The 19,571-nt window shown below is 42.2% G+C and overlaps 1 protein-coding gene across 1 annotated transcript in view; it reads left to right on the top strand.

Annotated features, from left to right (window-relative positions):
* Nucleotides 1–19,571, top strand: part of EPG5 (ectopic P-granules 5 autophagy tethering factor) — a 101,024-nt gene that overhangs the window by 37,801 nt on the left and 43,652 nt on the right. Inside the window, exons 14-26 of the mRNA XM_072829457.1 lie at nt 9–173; nt 2,360–2,479; nt 3,109–3,368; nt 6,907–7,047; nt 8,440–8,584; nt 8,810–9,007; nt 9,311–9,421; nt 10,543–10,665; nt 11,537–11,703; nt 12,534–12,755; nt 14,547–14,670; nt 17,394–17,538; nt 19,146–19,317. Of these exons, the coding sequence (XP_072685558.1) occupies nt 9–173; nt 2,360–2,479; nt 3,109–3,368; nt 6,907–7,047; nt 8,440–8,584; nt 8,810–9,007; nt 9,311–9,421; nt 10,543–10,665; nt 11,537–11,703; nt 12,534–12,755; nt 14,547–14,670; nt 17,394–17,538; nt 19,146–19,317 (2,093 nt within the window). The remainder of the gene's footprint in view (nt 1–8; nt 174–2,359; nt 2,480–3,108; nt 3,369–6,906; nt 7,048–8,439; nt 8,585–8,809; nt 9,008–9,310; nt 9,422–10,542; nt 10,666–11,536; nt 11,704–12,533; nt 12,756–14,546; nt 14,671–17,393; nt 17,539–19,145; nt 19,318–19,571) is intronic.

Genomic DNA, 19,571 nt, shown 5'->3' with positions numbered 1-19,571 from the left:
TAAATAAGGTTTCTTTATACTTGTTTAAAGAACTGCCTTTGTATCTCTGGCGACCATCTGCCCCTGAGATAGCCGTCATTCGGGATTGGTTACTGAATTATAACCTGACAATGGTGAAGAATAAATTGGCCTGCGTTATTCTAGAAGGACTAAATTGGGGATTTGGTGACCAGGTATGTGTTAAAACCATTCTCTACAGACTGGAGGGTTCTACACGCATCAGTTTTAAAGAAATGTTTTCTCAGAACATAAACATTTCTAAGTATCATTTGCAAGGTCTGCAAATTCTGTTAGCTGTGTCAGAGTTTAGGGTCTTTTCTTTAATTCTGTTTTGCAGAGGGACCATCCTTTAAAAGAAGATAAATTGTTCCACAGTGAAAATTCTTGTTTTCCCATAGACTGCTGGCATCTGTTGTGTTATCTCTAGCTATTTACTGAAGTCACTTTTACTTGCCTCTCCTATCTCTGGTCCCTTTTCCTCCTGCATTTTCTCTTAGATGTCATTGCCAGATTTGTCTCCTAAAACATCATGCGTTGCTTAGGAGCCTGAGCTATAAGCCAGCCTGAATACCCAGGTTCTGTTCCCAGCTCTGCCGTCTTCTGGCTATATGATCCCAAATGCATCCTGAACTCTCAGGGCCTTAGTTGGTCATCCCTCAGTGTGATACTCACATGCTTACCTTGTAGGGTTTTGCAAGGGTTCAGCAAGTTAGGACATGCAGAACATTTAGGACAGTTCTTGGTGCACAGTAAGTACTCAGCAGTGGTAGTTTTTGTTCATAATAGTTTATTAATAGTCTTATTAGTAATAGCTTATTATTATTAAGAGTTTGCTATCTATCATATATCTCCAAAGATAGCATGTCAGTGATTTTGACTGCTAAACTTACCTTCCCCTTTACCCTAGGCCTTATTAATTAGCTCTTAGATCAAAATGTTTCAATATTGGGCAGCCCTGGTGGCGCAACGGTTTAGCGCTGCCTGCAGCCCAGGGCGTGATCCTGGAGACCCTGGATCGAGTCCCACATTGGGCTCTCTGTATGATGCCTGCTTCTCTCTCTGCCTCTCTCTCTCTGTCTATGAATAAATAAATAAAATCTTAAAAAATGTTTCAATATTATAAAGGGAAAATTGGAGAGAACTCAGCCCTCTCTCTCTGCCAGATTGTGTTCTGAACAAATCATTTAGTCCTCATAACCATCTTATGTGGTTTGCATGAACTTGACCCCTGTTTGTACAGATGAGAAAACGAGCCAGGGAGCTTTTCTCCCAAAGTGTCCCTGACCACCTGGGCCTGCCCCTGGGTCCATCTGGGGCTTCTCCCAATCCAGTGCTGGTGGGTGAGAGCTATAGTGGGCTGTTTTTCATCTTTGTGTTTTCTGACTTATGAATGGAACCTCTCAGTCCTCTCTGTCCCAGCAGGCTGTGTGAAGACCTCCCTACAAGAGTCTCTATGAACCTTCGTTAGTTAGGAAAATCACTTTCTGTTAAAGGATTAAGAAATGTATTTCTTGGGGCTCCTGGTGGCTCAGTGGGTGAAGTGTCTGCCTTTGGCTCAGGTCATGATTCCAGGGTCCTGGGATCAAGCCCCAGAGCCCCATGTCAAGTTCTCTGTCCAATGCGGAGCTTGCTTCTCCCTCTCCCCGCTGCTCATGCTCTCAGATAAGTCAGTCAGTCAATCAATCAATCCACCCATCTATCTTTTTTTTTTTTTTTAAGATTTTATTTATTTATTCATGAGAGACATAGAGAAAGAGAGAGGAACATACACAGGCAGAAGGAGAAGCAGGCTCCACGCAGGGAGCCCGATGTGGGACTCGATCCCAGGTCTCCAGGATCAGGCCCGGGGCTGAAGGCGGCGCTAAACCACTGAGCCACCAGGGCTGCCCCCCATCTATCTATTTTAAAAAAAATGTATTTCTTCAGGTTGCAAAGGAAGATTGGATGGGAAATTCAATAAGCAACTTCAGGCTCCTGAAGGAATATTTTATCTGTGTTGAGTATCTTTTTTTAAAAAGAAATATTTTATTTAGTTAGAGGAGAGAGCGTGTACTTGCATGTGTGTGAGAGATGGAGGGTGAGAGGGGGAGAGAGAGAGTGTGTGTGTCTCAGGCAGAAATCCTGAGATCATGACCTGAGCCAAGATGACTTGAGTTCAAACCTATTTAAGTGCAATGTAATGATTCTTTAAGATTTCAGTGTTTTTTTCCTATTGTTCGTGGATGTAATTTTTCGAAAGCTTAGGTTCTACATCCAAGGTCTGTCCTTTTTTACTACTCTTCCTAGTCTTCTTGTTCAAGGGTATGTTAAAAAAAAAAAATCAAGATGGCACGTTTGTGATTATTTTTTTCTTTACAAGGGTACCCTTCATCTGGATCAAGCAGTCCATGCTGAAGTGGCTTTAATGATTCTTGAAGCATACCAGAAATACCTTGCACAGAAGCCATATGCTGGACTTCTTTCTGAAAGTATGAAGCAGGTATTTACTTCTCTTGTATATTAACATCTTTATTGTAAGTGGCCTGGGTGGATAAAGGTACAGTATTTACTCTTAGGTTACCTATGAACATTCTGGTCACTTAAGATACTGAAATTGAATTCTGTGGTTGGATAAGAATGTTTCTTTGAGAAGTAGCCTATATATGACCATTTTAATATTGTGGACTTTGATATGAGCTGGAGCTGGAGCTGGTATGTATTGGCTCAAGAGAACAGACTGTTAAATTTCTAGGAACTTGCAAACCAGATTATTAACCTATTGGTAGCTTGAAAACTGACCACCATAAGTGACAAACCGTGTAAATCACCTCCCACACTCCGGGCTGGTTGTTAAAGCATATTTATCACCACATCATTTGTTGTGTACCAACTTTTGTGTTATTACTCCTTTGCGTGCACTGACTCAGATCAGGTTCACAAAGTGACTAGCAATTGAGCAGAAGTGGTCAGTTGTGAGAAATTGCATTGAGTGCTGCAAACACTGACTCCTGGCAAGTAGAATGACCTCTCTTTTGAAGATGTTGTCGATCACAGAAGGAAATGGGCGGGTGAGCTTACTGACTTAATTTGTGTGTGACTAATGTGGTTTACAATAAATAATTGTTTTAGGTTTCATATTTGGCCAGTATTGTTCGATATGGAGAGACACCTGAGACCTCATTTAACCAGTGGGCCTGGAACTTGATCTTGAGGTTAAAACTGCACAAAAATGATTATGGAATACAGCAGAATTGTCCAGCTGTGCCCTTCTCCAGCACTGTGCCTGACATGACGGAGTCCCCCACGTTTCATCCTCTCCTGAAGGCTGTTAAGGCAGGCATGCCCATCGGCTGTTATCTGGCCTTAGCTATGACAGCCATGGGCCACAGGTACAGTGTGGGCTGAGCCCCTAGGGTTGTTGAATCTCATCGTCAGTGATTCTAGTTCTCATTTTTCACATCCCAAGGTCTGAGGCCTCCATCAAACCTATCTAAAGGTGATCAGGACCAAATCATAAGCCTTATTAATGGCTTCTCCAGGGGAAATGGCTGCCCAAATTCATATAAGACAGATATGTTCCAAAAAATCACCTTATACATTATAGACAAGGACAGAGTATATCTGTCCCTCAGAGTGGAATGTTTATGTCAGCAGTAGTTACTTTCTTTCCTTGGAACAGAGATCACATAAAAATAATTGGTCATCTGTACTGAATTTTGTTTAAAGTGATGGCAGACTCAGGCTTTTCCCCTAAAGAGTTAAACCTGTCCAGGGGAAAGAAATGCCTGATCAGGTCACATGGCTCTCTGGCGTGAGCCCAGAGCTGTCTCTGTCTCTTCCACTGGAGCATTTACCACACTGTTATAGTTGTCTGTTCAGTCTTCTCAGGGATCATCTGTGAGGTCCTAACCCCAGGAACCATGTTGGTCTTGTGTTACCATTTTATCCCTAGTGCTGAAGGCTATAGCTGGTGCAATCAGCAGCTGGTGCAGGAAGTAAATGAACGAGTTCTTAGTTGATTAAAAATCTTTGTTTTTTGTTTTTTTTTTGAAAAGATCATTTTCCTATGAAATACTAATTTTTTCTAAAATCTCTTTCACCTACATGCTTTCTGGTTCTTGCATTTTAGACTCCCTGTAATACCTTTTTAGCATCCTGATTTCATCATCTTGTTCCACGTTGTGTATATTTTCAGGGGGATGCCAGGTGTCCCATCAGCTGTTTGTCTTTGGCCTTGTGCCATGAAATGGGGCGATACGATATTATTGGTTAGCTACCTTTACGTTGTTGACAGGGTAGTGGAGATGATGGACAACAAACAATTGGCAGCACTAAAGATGTCATTGTGGGCCAGATGAGATTGGTAAAGCAGTGCTTCTCCACCCCAACTGACTCTTTAGAGTCATATTCAGAGTGCTTCTCAAACTGCCTGTGCAGTGAAGAGGGTGAGAATCCTGATCGAATTGGTCTGGGGGCCAGTTCTGCAGATTATTCTATGGTACAGCCTGGATTGAGAAGCATTCAAAAGTATGGGCAGAAGGAATTTGAAGGAAGGAGAGATCAGTAGCAGAATATCTACATAGAGTTGCTAAGCTTTGAAGAGGAGTCCTAAGTAGAGAAGGCGTCTGAGGCTAGGGGGTAGAGTGGTAATGCTCACCCTCTCCAGGTGACTGCCCACAGTGTTGGGGATTCAGCTACAGACCATCCACCCCCTGCCCCCCACAACCCCACGCCACAGCACTCATACACGCCGAGCAACACCCTTACTGTGTTGTAGTGTAATACTCGTGCACTGCATGCTCCTTGAAGGCAAGGGCACTATCTGTATATCTCCAAAACTTGAACCAGTGGTATTTGATTGCATGAATGTGGGAAGGAGAATCGGGTCTCTGAGTGGGGGGTGGGGAGAGGTGGGGAGTGATGAGGAAACACTCCTGACCCAAGCCCATGCTTCATGTTGGTGAATAGAGGTGACCAGGTAGGTGAGTAGGGCCAAAATGCAATGGACAAATTTGAAAGTCAGGTAAAAAAGAGTAGAATTGATCCACTGGGGCGAGAAGAGATGTTATATAGGTACTTTAGAAGGCACTTCGCATTTTTCCCAGTAGCCCTAGTGTCATTCAGTTTCCTGTACCTGCACATGTTTCTCATCTCTAGTATGGGGGTAATGATAGTCCTGGACTTACTTGATGAGCCTTAAGCGAGTGATAATACTTTTAACATATTCAGCGCATGGCTGGTCTGTGGATTCTGAGGGTAGTGTTCTGAACTTAATCGTTCTGTGATTTCTCTCATTTCCTGTATTCGTTCTGGGATTGTACTCTTTATTCACTGAAGCTACTGTGGGTCTTCCCCAAACATAAATATTTGTTTGGTGCTGATTACTGAATCCTGAATGGGAGTAAAGATGAGAATAAAGTGTTTCCCTTTGGGGCTGACCTCCATCCACCCATTGTCATCAAGGATATATATATTTGTATTAGAACTAACCTAAAACAATCTTATAAATGTGCTTGGGGTTGGGAGCAGATTATGCAGGGATAGAAGTTGTACATGAATAGAACATCACACAATACAGAAAACAATAGTCAAAGAAATCACCCAGAATCTTTTTTACCCTATTGAAACACTATGGTTTTTTTTCTGTTTATTTTTACCCATTATTTTTTCCTTTGATCTTTTATGGAAGTTATAATGTATGTATAATTTTGTATATCCGTTGTTTTTCATTCTAATATTATAAACATTTCCTGGTGGCATAATCTTTGCACTAATACTTTTATGTTTTGAAATGACATTTTACCCTAGAATCAAACTAGTATAATCAAACTATAAGGTAAGAAGATGAGAGAAAGAGCCACTTACTTCAACCTCTCTAGCACAGTGAACATTTTGGTGTGACATTGTCCCTGTTTTTTCCCCTTTTTATAATTCTTTTTTTTTTTATAATTCTTCTTTTGTAATCAGAAGTATAACCTTTTTTTTCCTCCAACATGAGTATAGTAGAATTTTTCCATGTTGCGCTTGGACATTATATGCATTATTTTTAAAGATTTTATTTATTTATTTTATTTTTTAGACAGAGAACACGAGTGGGAGGAGGAGCAGAGGGAGGAGGGAGAGGGAAGAAAAAAGAATCTCAAGCAGACTCTGAACTGAGCATGGTGCCCCATGGGGGACTTGATCTCTCAACTGTGAGATCACAACCTGAGCCAAAACTAAGAGTTGGACGCCTAACTGACTGAGCCACACAGGTGCCCCTTGTATGCATCATTTTTAAATGTTGTAATAATACTCGCATTGAATGGATTTTTCAAAAATTTACACAAATCATTTCTGCCTCTGAATCTGTGATTTTAAATAATTTTGAAAAGTGCATCATGGATCATCTGACAAATTTTCCCCACACTTGAGGTTATTTCTTAAAGATAGATTTTCTGAGGTGAGCCAAAGAAATTTTTATGCAAATCGGTTTCAGAAGAATTTTGCCAGTTTATACTAACAGAGTGAACTCACTTTTGAATCTTCTCTTCCCTCTAATCCCTTGTGGAAATATGCAGACAGTGAGAGCCCCATGATTCTTAGAAGAAGCACCATTTGAGAAGCAAAATAGGGTCGTGGCGAGTGCTCTGGACTGGAAATTTGCAAACCTGGGTTCTCATTTTGGCCCTACACTAGGAAATTCTGTGAATTGGGCATGATACCTCACTTTTCTCATCTATAAAATTAAAATTTAGTTGAACGGTTTAAGCTTCTTTGTATTTCCAGAGGTCTGATGCTGGTGTTTCTGTGTGAAGTTTGGCTCTGCAAAAATGTGTTGGAGACCTGAGATCATTTGGGTGGCAAGTAGGCTGATGGCTCATTAGAATAACATCATTTCCTGAACTGGCAACCTTGAGTGCTCATTGCCTTTGTCTCTTTTTTTAGCATTGAGAAGTTCTGTGCTGAAGGCATCTCACTGTTGGGAATTCTGGTCCAATCGAGGCATTTGAGAACAGTGGTTCATGTCCTGGATAAGATCCTGCCTTTGTTCTACCCTTGCCAGTATTACCTTCTGAAGAACGAGCAGTAAGTAGAGTACAGCCCAGGGAGTACAGACGACTGTATTTGCAAGTAAAATAGGGAATCATGTAATTCAGTAGTGTGTTTTTTGTGAGGCAGAAAACTTCTTCCCTAGTTAGGATGCAGGTTGATGAACAGTGACTCATTATGATTCCAGTTTTATTTTCATGAAAGGTACTTCCCTTTTTCATTTAATTTTAGATTCCTTATAGCTTATTAGTATTTGAAGGAGCAGTTGTTTCCATGAAACCTGGGAATAGTGCTTCTGACATTGAGCAGTAAATGGCTTTGCCATTGTAACGGTAGAAAAACACATTGCTTTTCATTGTCTGCAGTATTACAAACAGATAAGATACATAAGAAGGTGCTTATCTCATGAGACATTCATAATGTTGAGAAAAGACTTTTGAGGTAGTTTCAAAGTTAAGAAGCAAAGTATTATTGGAAAGGCTGTGGTGTATAGGTTGCATTTGCATTATGGGTAAAAGTATATGTGATTTATGGTAAATGAAGTAGCTGCTTGGGGAGGGAGGGAATTAAGGATGGGTTATGAATCAAGATTCTTAATTGCACATGGTAAAAATCCGGTGCACACTGATTTCACCAAGAAGGGGATGTGTTGGTTCATACAACTGGGGACAAAGGCTCATGATTCTAAAGTGGTAGTTTTAGTAGTTTTAGCCAGGGGTGATTTTGACCCTCAGAGGACATTTGGTCATGTCTGGAGATGATTTTGGTTGTCACAACTTGGAGGGGGGTGGGGTAGGAGGCAGTGGGTGGCTGGGCAAGGGGGCGTTTGAGTGCAGGATTGGGAGACATTTAATGTGTTGGGTGTATTTTATTTGGCAGGGAAGGGTCAGGAGGTGTCCTCTGGGCAAAGGGCATTATAGGTGAGATGTGGAGAATGAGGAGGACATTGCCCAGTTAGGTGTGGGGGAGTGCTTCAGGCTGAAAACCCAGAGGAGGAGGGAGATGGGAGGAGGAAGCCGGTACACCCAGGGAGCTGAGGGCACGTCCTGACTGACTGTGGTGGGACCCTACCCCCGCGTCCCACAGGGCCCCTTACACTACCTTGTTCACACAAGTCAACACCCAATATAGGATTATGGGATGGTTTTCTAGCCATCTGCTTTGGGGGGAGTGAGGAGAGATAAAGGGGCACTTGGGCTGTCACTCTTTGACTTGTGTATGTGTTGGTGTGTCTTGGATATAGCTGTAGAGAAGATTCCTTTTAACCCACCTTAAATTTGAAAACTTCATTTTTCTGACTTCTTGAAGATTTATTGAAATCCCTGAATAGAGCTTTGTTTTCTGTTTCCTCATAAGTCATCAGCCCCTGAATATTTTACTGACTTCTGATTAGAAGGTCGGGTATTGATTGTCCTGTGTCCTTGGCAGGTTTCTGTCACACCTCCTCTTGTTCCTACACTTGGACAGTGGTGTCCCTCAGGGGGTCACACAGCAGGTCACCCACAAGGTGGCGCAGCACCTGACAGGAGCCAGCCATGGGGACAACGTGAAGCTTCTCAACAGCATGATCCAGGTCAGACCCTGAGGAAGCCCCTGAATTCACCCTTGCTCACCTTCCCAGTCAAGCATGCTGGTGGTAGCACGTCTGAGTGTTGGTCATTTCAGAGCACTCACCGCAGTGCTTTTGGCCAAAAATGTCAGCAGATGTGTGCTTGTAGTGCTTGTAGTTGTTTTGCTGGTGTTTTAAGAATGGGAGACTAACTCTTACCTCCACATCACTGGAGCCCTTTCTCCATAGGCTCACATATCCATAAGCACTCAGCCCAACGAAGTGGGTCCCGTTGCTGTGTTAGAGTTCTGGGTTCAGGCTCTAATAAGCCAGCATCTTTGGTACCGAGAACAACCCATCCTCTTCCTTATGGACCACTTGTGTAAAACAGCTTTTCAGCTGATGCAGGAAGACTGTGTGCAGAAGTTGCTCTACCAGCAACATAAGGTAAATCTGTTAGAGAATTTGTCTTTCAATCATTGACAAGATTGGTCTTGATGGGGCCTAATCTTAGGAACCATAGTCCTGCCAGTGTAGACTCCAGGGAAGCCAAAGGGAAGGATCCCCGAGGAGGATCCTTGCTCACTGCATTTGGCTGTAACATGCTGCCTGTGACTATCATTGCTGGGGGGGACTAGTGAAATCCATGTCTTACCAGAACCTACCATCGTGGGAAGATAATTGCTGATATTCTTGATAAGGTTTTTTTAAAGCCTCTTCTCTCTGCTGCACACCGTGTCCCCTGTGTAGAATGCTTTGGGTTACCACTGTGACCGGAGTCTGCTCTCTTCTTTGGTGAGCTGGATTGTGGCTGGCAACATCACTCCTTCCTTCGTGGAGGGCTTGGCCACACCCACTCAGGTAGGAAAGCCCCTGCAGCCAAAGATTGGTCATCTTTGGGAACTTTTAATGGTGTTACCATCTTTGCTGATATAGTGCTGCTGGCTTTAAGTAGCGTTCATGTAGCACCTACTATCTAATCCTCCCCGTGGCCCTCTGTAGAGAAGGTGCTGTTGCTGTTTCACAGAGAAGTTAACTGAGGTTTTGTGGGACTAAATGGCTGGCTCAGGATCCAACAGCTCATGGTCAGGCCTGGTTTGGCTGACTGCAGGGCCTGCCCAGCAGCGTAGTTAAGAGCAGATGCTGGAGCCAGACCACTGGTTCAATCTGCTCTGTTAGCCCTGAGCCTTGGACAGCTTGCTCACCTCTATATCCTCAGTTTCCTCCTCTGTGTAATAATGATCACACCTGCCTGTAACATACCCAGACCCATGCTAGTCCAGCTACGAGGCACGTATTCAGTGTTGGCTGCTCTGATCACCATTAGCAGCAGCCACTTCTTCATTGTTAACCTCCTGTCCGACTTGTGCGTCACATTATGTCCCCGATTTGTCACTTACACCAGTAGGGACATCCTTCACCCTCCCATCAGTCTTGCCTCCTGCTCTTCCTTTCTCCTTTCATGATCCAGCTGAAACTCTTCCTGCCAGGCATGCCTTCGCCCCCATTCTCCATGCAGAGCCATTTCTGTCTTCCCACCTCTGTGGCCCTGCCCTCCTTCCACCAGCTTCATGTTGCACTTGACTCCTGACTCCTCTCACTTCACATTGTAGTTACTTCTATATTAGTCTCATCTCCTTGAAGAGTTAGAAAACTTCTTGAGGCCAGAACTTATATCTGACCCTCTTTCCTGACTCTCGTGCATATGGAACCTGCCCAATAAATAATTGTGTGAACGAGTATCTTCTTGTACTGAAGTGGCATTTCTGAAGGAATTTAGCATTTTTCAATGATTTGTTTTATCTAAATTTATATCTGTGACAGGAACAGTGATAGATGTAAGAACTCTGTTAATTGTGGAAGCTATAAATAGTTGTTGATTGAGATATCTGGTCGAAGAGATGCGAATTTGTAGACTACCGGGATGTATTTCAGCTGAGTGAGCTACTCATTCCTCTCACTCTTACCTGCCATCCTTGTAGGTCTGGTTCGCCTGGACAGTACTGAACATGGAGTCCATCTTTGAAGAAGACTCCCAGCTCCGAAGAGTTGTAGAAGGGGAACTGGTTATAAACTCTGCTTTTACCCCTGACCAAGCTCTGAAGGTGCACATAGCAGTTCTGCATTGAGTGGGTTTACTGATGGATTCATCTAAAATCTTGGGAACTTCTGCATTTTCTATTGTTGTAAATGTTTGGAAAGTACAATATCCAAACCAGTGCTTAAAACTGTATAATTGAAGTGCATACTTCCTTTCCAAGCTTTATTTAGCATAAAGAGGTCACATAAATGACTGAAGTCTGTGTTCATGCATGGCTGGATGGTATTGCCCTTGTTTTAAAACAATTGCCAGTGGGTGTCATGTGCATCAGTCCCCTGGAGAGCTTGTTAAAAATCAGATTCGTGGACCCCAGCTTTTGAAATTCTAAGCTTCTAAGTCTAGAGTGGGACCAGGAATTTATTTTAAAAACTCCCTAGCTGATCTTTAGGCTCACTAAAGTGAGGAAAAAGACTGGAATGAAAGACCTAGTTTAGGGTCTCATAATAGAGTCTTGTCTCTTGGGTTTCAGTCCCTGTTAAGGACTTTATCATTCTTGAAAGTCCTTTTCAGTCTAAATGTTCAAGAGATTGATAATGTTTGACAGTAAAATTGACTTTTGGTTTTCCTATCACTTTGCTCCCTTGCACTGTGGCATTTATGCTCCCTTTCTGGGAAGGCATGGCAATGAGATAAAACATGTAGGACACATTCCAATCTGGGGGGGTCTGTGAAATGTTTTGACAGAAAGACTGCCCCCTTGCTACCAAGGAAGTTAACGTGTTAGATAGTGGGTTGGAAAAATAAAGTGATAGGATTTTTTTTCTTACTGAATTGAAAACAAAATGTTCAGTGTTTCATTTGGATCATTTAGAAAGAGCAGATTGTTTGGAACTGTGACCATGTCATGGTTGCTCAAAGCCCCTCCTCTTTTATAGAAAGCCCAGGCCCAGCTGAAGCTCCCCATCATCCCATCCCTCCAGAGGCTGCTGATTTATCGTTGGGCCCACCAGGCCCTTGTCACACCTTCTGATCACCCTCTTCTGCCTCTCATTTGGCAGAAGTTCTTCCTTCTGTATCTTCACCGCCCAGGACCACAATACGGGTATGGTACCAGGTATTGTAAGTGTCTGTGAACCTGTTCATCAGTTTGCACTGCTCTGATGCTCTGTGTCCTCACACTGTGGCCTTTGAGTTAGAACCACTCTTCAGCCTCTGCCTAGGAATTTCCCTGTTTTACATTTATTAAACTGGACAGTTTTTGAGTTTAGAGTATCTTGTGGCAGCTCTCTCTGTACCCAACAGGGTGAAGAGAGCACCTGGTGCCAGGCAAGTTGTAGTCTAGGGTGCCTGGAGCTGCAAAGGGAAGAGAAACTGCCCCAAGCAGGCTGCTCGTGTGACTGTCATGGGGGTCAGCCACGTGGATTTGTGATGGGCAGTGCAGGTGTGGACAGAGGCCAGGCTGTGCCTGGCAGCTGGTGGGCTGTGGTTGGGGGTGTCTGGTATTTCCCCTGGGAATGAAGGGACCCTGACCAGCCAGAACTGTCCACTGTTATCAACCATGTTCTCAGGCTCCAGCCCTGTTCCTGGCTCACCCTACTCCCTTAATTCAGTCCTGCAGAACATACAGATATTGGTCCCTGGGCTTTCTGTTTTCTACCACATTGCAAGTTCTTCTAGAGCAGAAACTGTCTTTATTCTATACTGCTAAGTGGTAATAATATCTGAAATTTGTGTAGCTTTTCATTCTTTTTAAAACTGCTTTCAAACACACCATCTTGTTGGAGCCTCATACTAACCACTGAGGTAGAAGTAACAGGTATTGATTTAGTGTGGTATATTTATAGCCATTGACTCCTTAATTGATTGCAGTTTAGTGCCATCCAGAAAGAGCACCTTGTGTTGATCTTGTGATCTCTGCTTGTACTTTTTAAGGTTACCCATTGATGGTTGTATTGGAAGAAGGTTTTTTCAAAGCCCTGCTCATATCAGTTTGTTGAAAGAAATGAAGAGACGCCTGACAGCAGTGGCTGACTTCCACCATGCTGCGAGCAAAGCCCTCCGCGTTCCAGCAGAGGGCAGTGAAGGGCCGCCTGGCAGCCAGGCTGGCACCCCTGGCTATCTGACTTCACCAGAACTGCACACAGAGCTCGTGAGGTGGGCTATGGTTTTTTAGCCACATATACTGTCTTTCACAGCACCGGGTACTGTGCTGGAGCCATTGTTTTGGGCTACAGACTGCCAGATGTCATTCTCTCTGCCCTGTTAGATGGAATACAGAGAGTGATTTGGGCTAGGTCTGCATCTTAAAATACTTCTTTTCTGTGTTCCTCATGAGAAGGGAACGGGCAGTTTGGATATAGCTGTCAGCTGCCTGGAGTCTGAATGGAAGGTCTGAAACCAGAGGGCTGATGTCCTTTTCTCTTGCTCTATGTAATAACAGAAACCAAAACAATCGATGATAGCTGGTTAACATCTAGTAAAGACTGCTAGGACACTTCTCTAAAGGAAATTCGTGAGCAAGGCAAGATTCTTTAAGGGAAGTCCATACACCTCTTGGAATTTACCTGGGGTAAGGTACAATCTCATAATCACCCAAAACCACTTCTAAAATCAGGCACAAAATGTGTATCCACCCCCCCCAAAGGTTAAGAACTCTGAAGTAAATTTGGTCCCTTTCACACTATTCCTTTACCTTACGTTTAAACTTGCTATAAACTAGGTATTAGTCTAAATAAGACTTAATAAAAATGGCTTCTAACAATTAGCCCTGAATACAAAATGTCTTGGTGAGGAAACCCAGAGTTTTGATCCAGCACTGAGGCTTCAGGCTTGCTTGACCCAAATGCCCTCTGGGTCATCTTTCAGCCTCTGAAATGATTTCTCCCCTTATCTTGCTTGCTTGAAGGAAAACTTATTTTTTAGCTAGGCTTAAACAGTGGGCAGGCTTAATCTTTGAACATTTAGATCAGCCAAGAAAGTTTGATGTGCCCTTCTGCCTCTCTTAAATGCCTCTTCTGTTGGCATGTTGGTAAACTAGCCATCTAACTGAATCAGAGACTGGGAGAGAGCTCGGCACCGGCCCCTTCTGTGTTGAGAGCCTCAGAGTCCTGTCCCTGCTCTCTTCCTACACAGGCTGTCTCAGAGGTAAGAGGTGGTTTTCCACGTTACTGAGCAAAGCCAAGCCATGCCACCCCCCAGGCACCACCCAGCAACTTAGGTACCACAGACTCCTCTGCACACAGCTGCTTGAAATACCAGGGATCTTAGCTGAATGGACTGTGTTCCTTGAAGAAACAAAGGAAACATCATCAAATTTTTAAAAAAGTTTTTCCTGGAAAATGGAGATTTTTTTTTCCTTCTTTTTTTAGCCAAGCTTTGTTTTATACCTTCTTAATGGGAACAAGGTGCACACATGCTTCGAGTTGTGTTTGTGATTTCTTGAAGCTGGAGAGCGTCCCTGAACCTAAAGCTGGCAGCTTCTTCTGTTGTGAAAGTTTAAGATGGCTTTAAATGTTTTCTCTGAAAGACAGAAAATGTGTTTATTTGGATGTTAAACTTTTCCAACTGCTGAGGCTCACTGTGACTGGATTGCCCAGGAAGGAAAAAGTCCCAAGTTCAGATCCCAGGACTGGGTTAAAATCACCTTCTCCAGTGATTTTTTTGTTTGTGTTGTATTTACCCTCACTTTAATAATAGAGTTCACCTAGCTCTTTCCTCACAGCCTCATTGTAGCGATTATTGCATCATATTTGAAGGATTTGTGACCTTCTGGGATCTGCTGCTGGCCCATGAGCTTCTTGGGACTGTGTGGTGGTTGAAAGCATTTTCTTTATTCTGTGCTTTTTACTTTTATGTAGTAGTGACAGTTTTCCTAGAGATGTAAGAAACTTCATTTGTCTGCACATCCTTTTGGATTTTATGTAATTATGTTTGTTTTTTTTTCAGGCTCTTCAATGTGTATATATTGTGGCTAGAAGATGAGAATTTTCAAAAAGGAGATACCTATATCCCTTCTCTACCAAAGCATTACGATATTCACAGGCTAGCAAAAGTGATGCAGAATCAGCAGGTGATACTACAGCAATGTTGCTTTTAGTATTTTTGAACGTAATCAAATAGGTTATAGTCAGTCTAATGTTAAAACCACTTACTGATACGGAAATGGGGTCACAGGCATGTTCAAGAGGTGCATTTGGGGTGTAGCCTCTGAGGAGGGCAGGTGATGCCAGGCAGGTAAAGAGGGGTCAGATTTCTAAGGGCCATATATGCCTTTCTAAAGAATTTCGATTTTGTTTTGAAGTGTTTGTTTCAAGAGCCCATGAAATGGGCTGAGGGATTAGATAAATGGAGGAACTTAAAATATGTTGAAAAAGAATCCGTAAGATCAGGAGGATTTTTAGATTAGATACATGGGGGGATTGATATAGTAATAGGATTGATTAGATTACAAGGACACCCAAATTTCTGGCTTGGGCAGCTAGAGATACTGTTGACAAAGATCCAAAGTACTGGAAGAGGAAGTGCCAGAGGGACTTCAAGGACAGTGCTCTATCAAGGATTTGGTGGGGAGGGGATGTACAGGCCTAGAATTCAGGAATGGGGCAGTGTAAGAAATGTGGGTTTAACAGTAGTAGAGCATTTAGATTGAGAAGAGGACCAAGTGAAGCTGGAGCCCTAAGAAATAATGACATTTAGGGCATAGAGAAACAAGCCTGAGAATATAGGGCCAGAGAAATAGGAAAAATAAATAGGAAGTCATGGTGTCCCAAAGTCCTTTGAGTCCATTCTGTGTTCATCTCTCTTCTTTATCCTCTACATGCCATGGCCTTAGCTAAGAATTTGCATGTAGTAGATGTCGGGTCAGTATTTTTAAAACTTAATCATAGCTTCTTGGTTCTCTGATATTTACCTTGATTCCCCAGTACCTACAGAATTAATAGCTAGCTAGCTAGCTTTCTTTCTTTCTTTTTCTTTTTTTTTTCTTTTTTTTGTCTGTGTTTGCCATTTGATTTTATAGCTCCACTTTTTGATCTGTAGTTCAGTTATACTTGTTCTTTTTTGGTTTCTGAGATATCTCTGCTTGGCTCTTGTTAATTCTTAGTATTCTTAATTGTTAGTCTCTGTCAGCAGTTACTTGGCATGAAGGCAGACAAGGTGACATTAGTGATCCCACTTAAAGGAGACGTGTATATACAGTAGGGGGACTGGTATAGCACCTCCAACAGTTGTTTGGTGCTTCTAGGATTCAGGCCTGTGCCCAAGAGGACTTGGGGGTTTCTCCTCTGAGTCTGGAATGCCTTGTGCCATAGTTTGGAAGTAACAATTTAGGACTTCATAGCAGTTTGCTCATTGAGAAACCAGGGACATCTGTTGATTTAGAAGAATTCTTTAAACTTTAAATCAGGAAAAAAAATTTTGTCCACAAAATGACAGTCTTTATCTGATCACTCATTACTACTATTTGATAGAGTTTTTAGTGTTCATGGAGAGCTGGCATTTCTTTTCATTAAAGACAGTCTCCCATTCTAATATGTATTGATCACCAAAGTGAAGTAGACATTCAAAATATGCAAGACTGTTCATTGGAGTGTAGGAAGAGAATATTAAAACTTCAGTTTTTTTCTCATTTTATCTATTATTTATTTCACCTTTCATAATAAAAAATTTGATCATACAGAAAAATGGAAGAGTGCAGCACACATGCCCTCCTCCCTCTGCTGAGTACCAGGTGTCTAATTTTATCTATGGCCCATCCACTCCTTTCACCCATGCTATCTCCGAACTAATCCTAGAAAGCATTTGACACCTGAAGATTTCAAAACATGAAGGTTAAAAAAGTATTTTAACCTAATAGCATTTACATCTATAAAATATTAACAGCAGTTTCTGAATATCAAATATCTAAGTAGTATCCCAATTTCCAGTTACTTCAGAAATGTCATAGAAGTTTTATCTTCATTTTTATAGTTTGAGTCAGGATCCTCATTTTGTGATTCCTTGATAGTCCTCATAAGTCTGTTTAATATACTGGCCCTCCCCTTATTCCTTTTTCCCCTAGCAGTTTGCTTATTGAAGAAACTGGATAGTTTGTTCATAGACTTTCCCCACAGTCTGGATTTTCCAGATTGTATCTTTGTAGTGTGGTTTAATGTTTCTCTATCCCTTGTATTTCCTGTACAGTGGTACTGGAACCAAGGGCTTGATCTAATCAAGATTCAGTGATTTTTCACTATATTTGTTACTTCTCTCTTTAAAGTTTCTGGTTTTTACTTATGTCTTATCAATACTGTGTGTATATAATTTATAAATACACAGTTGGTAGGGTTGTTAAAATTATGTTTTCTGATTTTGGTACATAATCAAATGTCTGCTAAGATATTGTTACTGTCCATTTTATATATATAATTAATATATAAACATACATGCATATATATTTAAAGATTTGTTTGCAAGAGAGAGTGCAAAGTGCAAGAGTGGGGGGGAGGGGCAGAGGGAGAAAACATTTAAGCGGAGTCCCCACTGAGTGAGCATGGAGCCTAACATGGGGCTCGATCTCATAACTCTGAGATCATGACCTGAGCCGAAACCAGGAGTCAGACGCCTAACTGACTGAGCCACCCAGGTAACCCCTGTTAGCGTCCAGTTTAAACATGATCCATCCTAATGCTGGAGAACTTGATATAGACTGTCTTGTGCTAAACCTTACTGGTTTACTTTTTAGTTAAATATATAGTTTTATATGTGAATACATGATTTGTCTGTGAAAGTGAATGTCCCATGGTGCAATTCTAGGATCTGTGGATGGAGTATTTGAACATGGAGCGCATACGTTATGAGTTCCAGGAAACTGTTGGTCTGTGGACACAGGCCACACTTGAATCCCATTCTCCACCCTGCAGTTCATCGGTGCAGCTGGACGTCACTGATCCTTCATTGGGTGAGCTACATGAACATCGGCCCCCTCAAGTGAATGAATGAGTGAGTGAATGATTGAACTCAAGCCATTGGGGGTTAAGGTTTATAGATTGTGTATCCCTCTAGTGATAAAATTGCTTTTTAGGAGTTGGTTGTTAACTTGTCTACAACTTAGGGTTAGGTTTGGCTGTGAGTGAGAGACAGCTCCAAAACAATCATTGCTTAAACAAGATACTTACTTTTTCTGTAAAAGAAGTTGGGGGCAGGCAGTTCAGGCAGTAGCTTTAGAGTCATGGCCTAAAATGTTGCTTGAGAGAAACTTGAACAAAACCAGGAGTCTTTTCCAGTGATGAATATCCAACTTTGTTACATTTTGTGCAAAGAATGGCTGTTCTAGTGGAAAAACCCTGGCTATACAGGACGATCCCTTCCTTGACCTGTTTGGAATGTTAAATTCCATCTGTTTTGGGTGCAAACAATACAGGTCTTTTTATGCCAAGTAATCCTGGCTCTTAAATTTTCTTTAATTTTCCTTAAGAATAGAAAATGGACTGCTACATCTGGAATGAAGCTGGAAACTCATAGTAATCTCTTAAGTATTTGTTGACTTGACTTACTGGCTTGAAATTTCCTTGACCTCTCCTATCCCCTGTTATCTTACTTTTGAGAAGAATCAGGTCTGTGGCAACATTTTTCTTATGTTTCTGAGCCCCCACCTGCTGTGGTATGTGTCTAGTGCAGTACACAGAGAGAGGGTGGGAAGATAGGAATATATTGGTACCTGTGTGTGGTCAGCTCTGTACTAGGTATAGAAATATAAACATTGAAATTGGACTCACCAGTATGGGACTACATGCAATCTAGAACAAAGTTAGATGGACAGATTTGCCTTTGCTTTCTTATATGGCACCTGATTTTTTATTTGGACTCTATTTATTGAGTGAATGAATAAGTGAACAAATGAACGCATGATGATATAACTACATAACAGGAATTCTGTAGGAGTTTGTGCCCATGTCTTCGTTCACTTTAACTCTACTAGTCTCAGCCCTCCTGTTCAAACTTTGTCCTAATTTAAGATTTTTTCACTCCGCCCTATTTCTTAACATCCATCCTCCCCAGTCTTCCTATGAAGTTTGGATGATTGCATTAAACTGTTAATGGCATTATCTGCCCCTTCCCCCAATCCATTGTAGTGATAGCTGGAGATAGCTACCGTCTTTCTCAGGCATGCTTAGAGCTGTTCACTAGATCTCCTTTACACTAGTAGCAAATCCCGCCACTTTAGCATGTCATGCAAGACTGTGTACAGTAATAATTTAAGAGCACAAACTTTAGCACTTTAACTATCATTAAGGCTATTTTGAGGATAGGAATTCTGTTTAATCATACTATGTGCTTGTGAGCTGCTAGCTCCTGGTAGACTATTAGTAGCCCTGTGGGGGCTCCTTCAAAACTTGCAAGTAACAGAAGATAGTGATTTTATTCTTTTGGCCTCTGGTTTGCATAACTATTCTGTAGGTCTTCAGCATTCTCCTTGAAGGTAACAGGCCAAGGCTCTGCACCTACTTAGTATGTTACTACCTGGTAGTAGCCATTATTCAGTAAGTGTGGCTTAATTTTTTTCAGCTAAAGAAAGGGTTTTAAGTAACTTGCGGAAGCATGAGGCTCCCCAGCCCCCCCTTGATCTGCACCCAGTGAGGCCTCCTGTGCCAGTTATTTCCTCAGCCGTGCTCCTGAGTCAGAAGGACGCCACCCAGCTGGTGCACATGGACCTGAATCTGTTGCAGCAGCAGGCCAGGTAAGATCATGGGAGACCTCCAGGGCCCTGCCTCTGTGCTCACTGCTGTGACAGCTTGAATGATATAGTACCTAGAAGGGCTTGCTCAGGTGCCTCTCAATGAGTAATATTGGACCAGGCTGGCCCAGTTATTTACCTCAGCTAACCAAGTTGTGACAAGTCTCTTAATTTCACATTGAAGTTATGGGGTGCTTACATGGACAATAAATTTTACATTTCCTGTGGTGGCATTTCAGATTGTCAGCAGTGCCAGC

This window comes from Canis lupus, chromosome 6 (assembly GCF_048164855.1).
Source record: "Canis lupus baileyi chromosome 6, mCanLup2.hap1, whole genome shotgun sequence".
NCBI lineage: Eukaryota > Metazoa > Chordata > Mammalia > Carnivora > Canidae > Canis > Canis lupus.
This window is presented reverse-complemented; position numbering and strand designations above follow the sequence as displayed.